The 13,382-nt window shown below is 41.9% G+C and overlaps 1 protein-coding gene across 1 annotated transcript in view; it reads right to left on the reverse strand.

Moving 5' to 3' along the window:
• Nucleotides 1–271: 271 nt before the first annotated feature.
• Nucleotides 272–13,382, reverse strand: part of adamts10 (ADAM metallopeptidase with thrombospondin type 1 motif, 10) — a 49,178-nt gene continuing 36,067 nt past the window's right edge. The window contains exons 18-26 of the mRNA XM_086115179.1: nucleotides 12,613–12,736; nucleotides 10,369–10,449; nucleotides 9,733–9,896; nucleotides 9,521–9,647; nucleotides 8,370–8,499; nucleotides 8,062–8,266; nucleotides 5,889–6,065; nucleotides 4,786–4,951; nucleotides 272–3,228 (exon numbers count right to left, since the gene is read on the reverse strand). Coding sequence (XP_085971305.1) covers nucleotides 3,119–3,228; nucleotides 4,786–4,951; nucleotides 5,889–6,065; nucleotides 8,062–8,266; nucleotides 8,370–8,499; nucleotides 9,521–9,647; nucleotides 9,733–9,896; nucleotides 10,369–10,449; nucleotides 12,613–12,736 — 1,284 coding nt within the window. The 3' untranslated portion in view covers nucleotides 272–3,118. The remainder of the gene's footprint in view (nucleotides 3,229–4,785; nucleotides 4,952–5,888; nucleotides 6,066–8,061; nucleotides 8,267–8,369; nucleotides 8,500–9,520; nucleotides 9,648–9,732; nucleotides 9,897–10,368; nucleotides 10,450–12,612; nucleotides 12,737–13,382) is intronic.

Genomic DNA, 13,382 nt, shown 5'->3' on the forward strand with positions numbered 1-13,382 from the left:
TGGTGCGACGGAGGCCCCAAATCAGAATTTGCTCAGGGTGTAGGGGATTTTCTCAGACAGCTCTTCCAACTGGATCTCTGAGGTTGTTGATGTTTTTGTTTGAATGCATATGGATGTATGATTCACACAAAAAGGATGATGATTTTTTGGGGAAAACTGAATTAGGTGACAAATGATATTCGTATTGTATATTATATATACATGTATATATTGTATATTATAATATTGTACTAAGCCACATTTGTTCAAGTGAAGACACATCATTTATAAATAATGACATTTAATAATGTACCAAATTGTAGCACAGGCAGCTCATTTTCATTCAACATTGTACCATGTTTAATCATTTTAATATTTCCTTTTCAAAACAATGCACAGGGCAGATTGGGATTTTAAGAAGCTACGAATCAGAAACAGTCGTCAACTTCAAAGTGTATGTTCATGTATATTTTCTGGTTGGATGGGGAGGGATTTGTCTATATATGATTAATGTGGAGAAAATGATAACTTGCATATGATAGCAATGAATTAATAGCACCCTTCCAAAGGAAAGCACCACCATAAAGAAAAGCAATATGAATGCAGAGCTCACAAGGTCACAGATACAAAGCAGTGTATTGCTGCCATAGATGGTCATCAATTTCTTAGCAGCATTTCCAAGAATGAGACACAGATGACAAGGAAAAAAAACATGTCTGTAAACACAGTACCACTAATAACAGTTGGGAAATAGTAATTAGAAGCACTGAGGAAGCTCCAAGTGTGTGCGTGGCTGTGTGTTTGGGCCACCAAGTTGCAACATCACACGATATGGACAAAGAGACTGGGGAACATAGACAAGATTTTGGAACAATACATAATTCTGGAACATACAACTAAAAGATCTGGTTCAATGAAACTCGTCAATGGCAAATTTTAATCAGAGAAGGCTTAATGTGTCCCATAATGTATTTTTGATGCTAATCCAAAAATGTATTTACTTTTGTTTCTAGCACATAGGGATTTGAAGATATTTTCTTTTTTGGGGTTTTAATTTTCACCAATGAAAATTTGCGCAGTACAGATTTTACCATGCATTGTCATTTATAGCTACGATGTTTCCGAAAAACATTCCAACTGGTGCTGACCCTGACAAATATTAGTGAATATATGACCAGAGGTGGGCATTTCGCCAGTACTGACTTAATAAGCCTGTCAGTGATGAACGGACTTATGTCTGTTTTTCTGATGAGTGACGAATGACGGGATACAAAAAAATAAAGGATGGACTAAGCCAGAGGTGTCAAACTCAAGGCCCGAGGGCCAGATGTGGCCCGCGAAACCAAATAAAACATGTTGACTTCTACGATGCTTGCTAAAATTTGGACCAAAATTCAAAATCCTTGTATGTAGTATACATATAAGAGCGCTATTGTAAGTTTTCTTGCTACCAAAATCCTCATTACATTAACTGAAACTATAGTTGAATAAACCATTCTGCTTGACTTCTTCTCGACTTCCTGACAGTCATTACGGCCCTCCAAGGGAACCGGTAACTATTATGTGGCCTGCGACAAAAATGAGTTTGACACCCCTGCACTAAGTACTTAGGGAAGTGGGTTTTCATCTGTCAATGACGGGATAAAGTACCAACGGACCTCTTAGTCTCTCAATGACATTTTGCTGACGACAGGCAGAAACACTCTCCAGCTGTCTTGTGTGTTTGTTCACGGGGCTGAATAAAGCAGAGTTGCTTATGGCTTTCCTGTGTAGAGTTTGCATGTTCTACGTGTGCCTGCAGTCCAAAAACATGCATGGCAGCTTCATGGAACACTCTAAATTGTTCCTTGGTGTAATTGTGAGTGTGAAACGTTATTTGTCCACGTGTGCCCTGCAATTGGCTGGCAACTAGTTCAAGTTGTAGCCCACGTACTGCCCGAAGACAGCTGGAATAGGCTCCAGTACACCCGTGACCCTTATGAGGATGGGCGGATCAGAAAATGGATGGATGTGTAAAAACCTGATGTGCGAGAGAAAAAAGCGAGAGTAGAATCAGTGCAAAAAAAAAAAAATCTTTGCTAAACCTTTACTTGCATCTATGATTAAAAACAGTTGTAAATCTTTGTTGACCAGTGTTACTTTTGTCATATGACTTTTTCTGTATTGTGTACATCCTAAATACTTTTCCATCATATACGGAAGAAGTCTTCTCACCGGTTTGAATGATGATTATTAATCATGTGGTGAACCCACAGAGGAGACAGTGTATAATTAGACAATGAGTCACAACGGCTCTCTTACTCCGACACTGAATTTCCACTTATATTTAAAGTTACTTAGACTGTCGAGTAAGGCGTTTAATGTGATAAAAATAGTGAGTCCCGGCATAGGATTGGGCTTCTTTACTTTTGGAGATTTCATTGAAAGCTGCCATACCCTACAGTTGCAACACAAATTTGCATCCCATAAAATCGAAGTTGCGACTGCTACAAATGTGGCTTTCTGTCCTGTGCAGCAGGAAGCTATTTTTGAGAACTGAGAACAAAAACAAAAAGATGTGGAGCGCAAGATGAATGACGCAGGTTTTCTGCAGTCAGTATTTAAAATGATGTCAAAACAAATACAATTGCATACTGTACAAGTGCTGTGAATGGATGACACTATTAGCAAGAAAAAAACACCAGAAACACTGTGGTCAAGTAACATCTTTCAGGTAACTTAGACAAAAACCTCTAGAATGTACGATATTCCTTTTTCATGGGGGCTCCTTTTCTTAACAAAGTGGATATTTAAACATACTGCTGAACAAAAATATGACCTCTTTACATCGAAGCCGAAGCAAACACAAAGTGGCCCTCAAAACACAGAAACCTGTCCTGTAGCCAACAAGCGGCTGCAGAAGTAGCACCAAAAATATTACAACAGAGGACAGGTTGCAGCAGCCTTTCCGCCAGTGGAATGTAGAACTCAGCTCAGGCTGCTTGGGAGGGATCTGCTCTTTCATGGCCTCTGTCTGCAAAGAAGTCCCTCGGAACTGGGACTTGCAGCATCAAAACCCTGATTGTTCAGGTTGCTGCCGCCAGGCTCATTTTGTGAGTGTGTGAGTGTGTCTGTGTGTTGTGAGCTTCACCAGTCCAGATCAGTGTCCTTGGCATGTCTTGCAGCACATCTGTCTAAAATAAGGCCGGCTGCAGAACTTGAACCTGAGCACTAGGGGGCAGTAGGCCACAGTGTTCACATCTTTGCACTCTGCAGGGGCGACATATAAAATAGTTTTAGAATGACAACATCTTTGTTTTACTTATTTATCAGACTTGAAACCCCAGAATATTGGTACTCTCTGAGGCCCAGACCAGGCAAAATAAGTTGCAGCTAGTTGTTGGAGAGATGCTAGTCTGCATCCTTACCGGGCATCAAAATGAAGATGCGTCTTCATGGCGAACGAATGGGCGCCGGTCTACGAAAATAGGAGAGTTCGATTCTGGCTCGGGCCTTCCTGTGTGGAGTTTGCATGTTTTCCTTGTGTCTGCATGGGTTTTCTCCGGGTACTCCGGTTTCCTCCCACATTCCAAAAACATGCACTCTAACTTGTCCCTGGGTGTGATTGTGAGCGCGAATGGTTGTTTGCCTACTTGTGCCCTGTGATTGGCTGGCAACCAGTTCACGGTGTCCCCCGCCTACTGCTCGAAGTCAGCTGCGATCGGCTCCAGTGCACGCCCGCGACCCTCATGAGGATAAGCGGAATAGAAAATGGATGGATCAATAAGGGCTGCAGCTATCAAATATTTTGTGATTCTAATATTTTCCAAAATATTGCATCCATTACTCGAGAAACCAATAAAATTCATGTATGCATTATTCCTCAACATTGCAAGTACAGTGAAACTCCTCTACAACGAAACCAACATGGGCAAAATACCCCCTAGTGTGAAAAAATCTTTATGCATTAACACCATTCCCACTTTCCTGCCCCCCATACAACGAAAAAAAAACCCTGTTGCGTTATACGAAATCTTTTTTTCTGCTCTTGCCTCGCAACGAGATTCACTACAACGAAGTCTAATCCAACAGCGACCTCTTCTGCTTCATTCGGAAACAGCAACAGCAACCACCACACTGGTTTACACATGCGCAGTAGTCCAGGAAGTATTTGTTATTGTTAGTTTCAGACGCAGCAAGAACGTTGCATTGCTAAAATTTCTACAAAACGGACCTTTGTATGTCAAGGAGCTAAGACAAGAAGAGCTCTGATGCTGGAAGAGCGGGAAAAGTGATCAAAATGAAAGATGGAGGAAGCAAAATAAAAGACATTATCCAAGAAATTGATGAAAGTGAAAGTAAATGCTGATCGTAAATTTCGCAATTTCTTTCTCCTTGTTTTCTTACTACACTGACTAGATGAAGTGTCAAATAAGTGTATGCTCATACTTATGCACTATTGGAATAAAAATAAAGAGTACACTTATGTTTGTGTGTGCGTGCACACATACGTTTGTGTGTGTGTGTGTTTACATCTGAGATCAAATTTGCTTCAGAGAAAACCCTCTGTTGTGAAAATTTTCTTGCTGCAAACATGATTTCGTCGTAGAGGAGTTTCACTGTACAAAATATGCATGTGAGGTGCAGGTTTCAGTTTTGTCCATTTGGAGTTGGCATCTTCACATTTTACACTGTATCATCTACGACTTTGTATGTGTTTGGCTTTAAAAGGCTTGGCCTGGACTTGAGAGTGATGTGCCTCCGCAGATGAGAATGTATTAGGCTGTTATCTCTCTGGACTGGCTTGTCTTCACTTTGACCACTCACCTTCAGGATTGTCTGTACTGATGGGCATAATGAGGTCACATTTGCTCTTGCACTGCTGCATGGAGGCGGGTTTCAGATGTTCCAGACACTCATTGGATGGCATGCGGGTGTGGGTCAGACACTGCACGGATCGCATCTCCTGACCCAGCCCACACTTGGCAGAACACTGCGAGACAAAAACATACTTGCATGCCAACTCGTGCTCACAGTAACAACGATTTTTGAAAGATGGAGTATAGATAAGTTGCAGACTTTTATGACGCGACATACTGTATGGCAAAAATAACATCTACCTCCCACATGCATACATTAAAAAAAAAAACCTCCAACTCTCAAAAATAATCACCCAAAAACATCACAAACATTTCACTTAACCTCTTACATACACCAAAAGAGACGTTTCCTGTGTGTTGCCACTGTGACAGTTGCAACAGATCGAGGGAGGTGCTCGTTGGATGACAAAGCCAATCAGCATTTGAAATTTGAGACGGCGTGCGAGTCTTGAGCTTCTTACAAATGCACAATATTCAACTCTCATTCAGAGAAATGGCTTTTCTCTTTCTCTATGTGAAGAGTCTTGTTTTAGTAAAGAGGTTATTGGTGAATAGGATAACTTGTTTTGATTTTTTGGGAGGTACGTGTGACAATTTTTGTGTGAGTGAGTTTTCTTTTTCGTGAAAGTGAGTTTTTTTGCTGAGTGTGATAAGTTTTTGGTTTTCTAAACAGCTTTCTTGGTAAACGTGAGTTTTTTTGGTTATATGGGAGGGTTTTTTGGTGGGCGAGAGATTTTTTTGGATTACATGGAATCTCATAGATTAGGGATGAGCAACTGAGGGGGGCGCATGCATGACAAACTAAAAAACTGCAAAAATGAAACGCAACTATGCAGTGGTTGAATGCAGTTTCAAGTTGTAATATCATCAACCACCACAAGATGGCAGACATAACTTCATTCCACTTACACTCTGTCTTAAATTGTTTTGTTATACATCTGGTTACTAAGTGCCTGGTCCTATGTGGGCCCCCAGAAGCACTGATGAAGAACTATGGGCCCCCTCAGCATTTAAGGTGCCCATTCATGTCATATATGGTAACAGGCTTACCTCTCCCCAAGGGCCCATCACCCACTGCGGCGGAGGGCATCGCTTTAGGTTACATCGCACTCTAGAGGTGGGTCTGCCATGCTTGGGGCACTTGGCATCTGGCAGGGCGTCTCTACTCTCCCCACTCTTGCACAAAACCACTCGGTGTCTGTAGCCAGGACCACAGCTGGGTGTACACTGCAGGCGGAGCAAATGAGGATAAAGGGAGAGCGAACAAGGGGAAAAAAAAGAAAAAAGAACACAGGGTTCACTGCGGTCACGAGCAACACAGCTTTGTCCACTCAAAAGAGGGCAGTAGCTGTACAAAAAACTAAAGCCTGCTCAGTTTCAGTAAATCAGCTGGATATAGTTATTTCGCTTGCATGCGCTTTAGTTTTCTTGCAAAAGACGTCAGAGAAAATCCACACCACGTCAAACGGCATTTAAAAAATTATGCAACTATCACGCTTTGTTTAATGAGGTTGGTCATCTGCTTGTCATGTTGTAGTCATAATGCAGGGAACAGAAAAAAATGTAACAGAGATAGTCAACAAGATTGGACCAGCAAACATTCATCATCATTACCAAGGGACACAAATGGGTATGGTTTAACATGCTTCAGCAAAACGGCGAGTTAGAAACCTCGCTGGGCACTTCCCTAAACAGATTAATTTGCAGATAAGAATGAACAATGGAAGTTTGTTGATGCAAACTGTATTTTAGGAAAAACATTTTAGCAGTGAGGAGTAGGGTTAGAATTGAAGTTAAACTAACTTAAAACTAACTGATCTTCAAAAATGAAAAGTCACAATGAAATTAAAAGTACAATGAAAAATCCCAAACAACAAGAACTCTTTTTGGGACACCTGTCCATTTTCCTAAAGCCGGTACCCACTGAGGGGTGAACTTTTGCAAGTGTATGTTCGCCAGACATCTGCCAACCGTTTTAACGTGACCGACTATTGAACCGGTTGGCGAACGTCTGGCGAGTCTTAGCTTTCGGGATTAATCCAGATAGGGGTGGATCCCACAAACGTAGACAACTTTGCACAAAAAGCTTTATTTACAAAACAAAACCTGCAAGACCGACAATGCACAACAAATTGCAATGGTTACAATAACCAGGAAAACGAGAAAAACCAAAAACGCTTGCAAAAGTAGACGGAAATTGCTTGTCATGAGAAGACAAGAAAACCCAGAAGGCATATAATACAGACCGCGACTAAGAATGAAACAAAAACTTACTACGAACAATGCAAAAACGTGGCGAGACAAATATGCGGCAAGAACAAATGAACGTCTAGAGATTTCAACACTTGGAGAAAGAGTCATGAGCAAGGTCAATAATCCGACAACCACTTGTTGGTGAAGCGTGGGTTTTAAAGGCAGCCTGTAATGAGGCAAGATTAACGTCAAGTGCGGGTTATGAGGGAACGCCCACAGTCCCACCAGAGACTGAAAAAAACCCAAACAAACAGGACAGCAAGTGTCTGTGACCTTGAAAGAACCTAGATGAACCCTGATGAAAAATCCAATACCCGCTACCCTCGCAAACACAAACATTCACCACCTTTAAGTGGTGAATGTTTGGCGCGATACAGACTTAAAGGGGAACATTGAGTAGGTCTACCCGCTGATTCCCCTCCTTGAGGAAAACTGTGAGAAAAGAGTTGGCGATGGACTGTGTTCATCCAAAATGGCCATCAGAAAAGGGTGTTCGTCAAATTGTTACCAAGTTTGGAAGCCAGGAATTGACCGAAATGTCTGAACAAGAGTGCTCAGAGGACACTACAGAATAAAAATTAACCCGTAAATGGTCAAAGTTCAGAGTCTAAATTATCCAAGGGTGTGAATATGTGTGTGAATGGTGCCTTGCAATTTTGGCAGTTGGTCCAGGTTGTACTCCGCTCCTCGCCTAAAGTCAGCTAGGCTAGGCCCCATCTGGCTCACGACCCACATAAGAATAGTGGAGGGATGGATAATTCAAACAAAAACGGGTATAATGAGACATTCATCTGTATGTGGTCAATTACTAAAAGGAAAACTAAAGCCGTATACTGTAATCTGTGCCAGATTATTTTGTGCTGTCCATTTCCATTACCAATTGCTGCCGCCGCAAAGAGTTCATGAGTTGACCCAAACTCAGCAACCTGGGGAGAATATACCAATCGCAGGAGCAAATCCTTCTGCCTACCTCTGACCAGTTCAGGGCCATCCATTCGGGGGGGCAGCTGTGGTTGTTGCAGGGTTCCGTGAACGAGGGGCGTGAAGGCGGGCAGGCGGAGTCATCTAGGATCTTCTCCTCTGATGCAGAAATCCTCCTTTTGCATAAAACCTCACGTGTCCTCAGACCGCCATTACAGCTGTGACTGCACTCCGACCACAATCCTGTCCACCAGCTGGCCAAGACAACAGCATTTATTTAAATCAACACTCTGCTGACATAATCGTACAACAACAGCACGTGCAACAGGGGGAAAAAAAAGATGTCCCAACACTCACGTTGGGGAACACGGCTCAGTATTGCAGAATCTGCGCCTCTCTTTGGGTTTGTGCTTCTTATCGCAGAAGTGGTTGTAAACAATGGCGTGATCTGACAGTTTCCGACACACCACCTGCTGGATCTGCTCACCTAAATGACGAGGCAATTCAAGCATGGAGAAACATTCAGCATGAGTGTGTATACAGTTTAAGATATAAGTCACTTGGCAAGGTGTGATTTATTATCGACCTTATATTATTAAAGGGCCAAAATTAGTTTAAAGGCCTGTGCTCACCCTTGTCCCAGGAGATAAGGATACAAGTTTCCCCTGCATTCTTTTGGCAACTATCATGTATAAACTGTTTTCCTTCTGCTGCTTTTTCCTGCAACGGATGTGTTCTTGCCAAACAATTCTTGCTACAACATCAACATTAGGTTAACGGAGCCTTTTGCTTTGTTTTAGCTGGTAAGCCACATGTCATTTGATGTCCCGCAAGGGTCACTTCTTGGACATCTGTTATGTCACAGGACATTAACAGAAATTGTGAAATCTTAATAAATTCATCAACTAGACACATTCGTAGAAACCTTCATTTACTTTGATAGTTAATTTCAACCAGTGAAAAGCTCCTACTGTACTGTACCGTTTTAGACGGATTGACATATAGGAAAAATACTTCACAGAGGACAAATAAAAAATGCGCGGTATGGAACAAGTGGCAGCTCTGTCGTAAGCGGTAATCATCCAAACGATTGTAAAAGATCATTAAATATCTGATTTTGTGCAGTGAATCTAACTAACATAAGTTTCATTTTTGAATTGAATTGATGCAATAAGTGATACTTTCCACAACATTCTAATGTATCGCGATGCATCTGTATGCATGTCACTGACCTAATACCACAATGTCCGCCAGTGATACACATAATTTCCTTGATGTATCTGCAAACTTTTAGAAGCCAGGTGACAGCTTAAAACTGATTTTTCTAACATCAGCCAAGAATAACATTAACAGATACTGTACGTAATGAACAAAAGTCAATCAAAACAAATTGTCCCCAAGGCGTCACTTGTCCATGTAAGGGTGCTTCATTAAGTGAATAATTTTCCAACAAACAGCGTTAGACTTAAGCCTGTGAGACATCAAGTTGTTGTAAGGCGCGTGTCTACCTCCAGCACAGAGAGCAGAGCAGTGTGACCAAGATGTGTGGTACCAGGCAAAACCATTCAGTCGTTCCCGGTTGATAGGGGGATTAAAACGATAGTGGATTCCAAGGTTCTCCTCATGGACCATCACCTGCACGCAGATTTGAAATAACATCCACTTTTGCCAACTTCTACAAATAATAAACAAATATCTCGCGAACAGGTTTTCTTTTTACCATGACAATAAGGGTCATATTTATTGGTCCAAGAGCCTCAAGTGTTTCTGGCCCATCAGCGGGTCGCCTGTAGTGGAACGTTGTTCCAGCAACATCAAACCTGTGTGGTGTGTCAGTCGCCAGCTTCCCATTGAGGAAGAATTGATCACTTTTACTCTTTAGCACTGCAGGACCGAAGAGAGAGAATACAAGGAAATTAAATGTGCCACGTAAGTTGAGCCTCCTGGGGCTAATATTGTGTCCCCGATCTTTTTCCATCAGGGACCAGTTCATGGTAGTATAAATGTTTTGGGGCCATTGCTATCCATGGGAAAACAGGAAACACGTATGAAGGCACACCTCATAATTGATTAATTAATCAATCAATACATGGCCTATAAACATAAAATAATCTGTATTTTACGTTTTGGAAATTTTTTCATTTCACGCTAACAGTTTTGAGAATGTTTTCCCATAGTAGCTACTATGGCTGCAAAGGAGAGACCGATTTTTTTTTTCGTTCACCACCTGTTGGGTGTCATGGGCAGCGTCCCAATACTTTAGCACAGACAAACAAATCCTGTATTTGCTTTAGAAAACATTCTTTTAAACTACTTGCGTCGCAATGACTGAAACGGCAGTGCAGTAGCATCTTACCAATGTAATTTTGAGAAAAGTTGAGCTCTTGTATGTGGATGAACACCGAGCCTTTTGGGATTCGGATGACCTCTTCATAACCTGAGAGATAAACACAGGTCAGATTACAAATAAATCCTACCAGTGGGGCTCACCGCCTGTAACATCATTCAGTATTATGACCCTGATAAGATGAGAAAGAGATTCCACACATTTGATCTTCTGCACAATCTTGACTGTACACCTTTGACTCATGCTGTACATCCTTGCCAAGAGAAAGCCAAGAGACAGAGTTCCAGACGTTCATGCACCTACACACGCTCACACACATCCTGTCAAACCTGGTCAAAACAAAAGCAACGACGAGCACTCTTGTCTGGGCAACAGGAGATGTGATGCATGAGTAGTGTTTAACTCTGTGGGAAGCCGATGGACGGAGCAGAAAATTCAGGTTCCTGTGACATTCCCGGGCAGCCTGCCTCAGCCGCCCTTTGGACACAAAAGGCCAATAAACTGCCTCTTCACTCAATTCCCTCAATCTGTTTTCCTGTCCCTTTCATTATTATTATTTTTTTTTTACTGGCGTCGCCTTCATCTGAACTCTGCCAGCAAGCTGGCCACTGCAGCCGTGCAAATTAACTTCAGTCTTACTTGAGGATGAAGGAATGAAAATGGAGACAGAATAATTCCTTCCAGTGCTTCAAACACAAGAGGGAAGGCGAGGCTTGGCAGGAAATCTCTTTATGGAGCTCTGAGAGGTGAGAAACGCAATGTTGTAAGTGTCTAGATGAAGGTGTGGAAGATTAGAAGGACGTGGCCTGAAGATTTTGGCTGAGAGACACAATGACAGCAGAAGTGGATGGAATTAGTTGGTCTATGTGGTGGACTTGGAGGGAAGAAGCTGTAAATCTTGAACAACTCGACACCGCCTACCACAGCCATGGCTTCGTTGGATGTAAAGATACTTCCAGAGAATATTTCAAGGCTTTTACGGCACATTATGCAATAAAACACATCACTGAGATGGATGAATCTATGGAGACATGGTGCTCATTTTCTTTTCTATTTTATAATAGTTTGGCTCATTAACAGTTGTGGTCATTGTTCTCTTTCACACAAAGAAACCGAGACGAGAAAAGGACTTTAGGCAGAGAATCAAATGTGCTATTGACATGATCGGGGGGATTTTACTGGTCATTAGTTTGACTAATTGCTGCAGGTGTTACTTGCAGATATGAGTCAGATATCCGTAGATTGGCTTCCTGAGGTGGGTTTAAAGTGTGGAAAAAAACAACCGCACTGTCATAAAAATGCACAATGAATTAAAATATTGTTTGAACACTTTGACGGTGGATGTTAACCTTGCATTGGGTCAACCCATGACACAAAGTTTGAATACAAAGCATTAAGCGGTGATTTGAGTCTGAGAGATATTTCCAATCGGTGGTGTACCTCAAGGGATTCGTACTGAGCCCGTGTTCTTTCTTGTGTTTACAGGATTCCTTTATGTCAAAAGACTTCTTACTGAATTTGAGTGTTGCACCGATACATTTTCCACTCAAACAACCATTACAGCTGTCAGCAATTAAGAAAAATAATCCTGTGTTTGACTTTCTTTACCAGGTTGATAAATAGCAGTTTACTTCAAGGTTTAAAATGATGTGGGAAATCTTGACACTGCAGTGCATTTTTAAAAAATTCTGTGGTCACCTGGATCAAATACAGAAACGGAACCTTTGACACGAGGTATTTGAAATGAGGAAAATGTGCCCTGGTATTCTTTACTGAAATTGGCTAGCAAGAGAATGATGGTTGGCTTGTCTGCCTCACAGTCAAAATTTTCTGGGCCTCAATCTTGGCACAGTCCTATGCTTGAGGAGGTTGCATGTTCTTCCCTTTGCATTTTCGGGCAGCCCTATTTCTTTCCACATCCCAAAATCACGTGTGCTAAGTTACTTAAAGATTTAAAATTACCCACAGATGTCAATGTGAGTGTGAATGGTTGTTTGTCTCTATGTGCCATGTCTTTGACTGGAAACAAATCCACAGTGTACCCAAAGTCTGCAGGGATGGATGGATGGATGATCGTGACTTCACTGATCGATTTTTGATCTTGCCTGTCACTTAATTGACATATTTTCCAATGAAAGTTGGTTTCCTGTTTTTATACAAAGTAGTTAAAACATCTTCAACTGTATTAGCTGGATGTCGTGTGTGGGTATGTCGTGGTTTGTGCAAAGAGAAGACAAGAGAAAAGTGTTTCACCTCCTTCAGCCAGAGAGTCGTTGAAGACTCCCTCTACAGACTCGCAGCTGCTGCCATCACCCCCGCAGAGCCGACAGCGGTCCTCACGAACCTCTGAGCTGAGAATGCGATCGCAGCCGACGTGCTGTGAGAAGAGACGAGAAAATGAGCCCGGGGGTCACTCTGGGCCATGGGTGAAGGGCCGCAGTAGGTGAGTGGAGAGGTGTCAGAGACCAGACCGAGGGATTACCTCTAATGTCTTCCAGACACTTTTTCCACAACGCAAAGAAATCAGATGACACATCCAGATTTGTTTTCTGATCCTGGGCATATACTAAGATCAAGTCAAGGGCGTCGACACCAATATTCCTCATGATGAGCAAAACAGGTGGTCTTCCTCAAACTTCTCGATAGTATCAACTACTCTTTTCCAGATTAGTCCAAGTGACATTTGCTTATCATCAATCCAGGTTTATGTTTATCATTAATTTCAATCGATTAGACCGCAGTTTAAAACCAGATCTAGATTTAAAGACTCTGAATCATCTTGAAGTTACATAGTATGGGTTATCTGGTAGCTTTACAGTGAGGGAAGTGAATACTCAAACTGTGACAGGACGTCATAACTGGCAGACATGCAGACATGGCTTGCCAGAAATCACTCAGGACATTACATAATTCTCATTTTACCATTTAATGTCATCTCATGCGGTGTTTGCTAGTGCTGTGTATTCATTTCAATCATCTGGAATGTCCATAAAAGTCGTACAAAATGGTGGTTCGCTCACAGG

This window comes from Hippocampus guttulatus, chromosome 7 (genome assembly GCF_054856545.1).
Source record: "Hippocampus guttulatus isolate MCC_2025c chromosome 7, RoL_Hgut_1.0, whole genome shotgun sequence".
Classification (NCBI taxonomy): Eukaryota; Metazoa; Chordata; class Actinopteri; order Syngnathiformes; family Syngnathidae; genus Hippocampus; species Hippocampus guttulatus.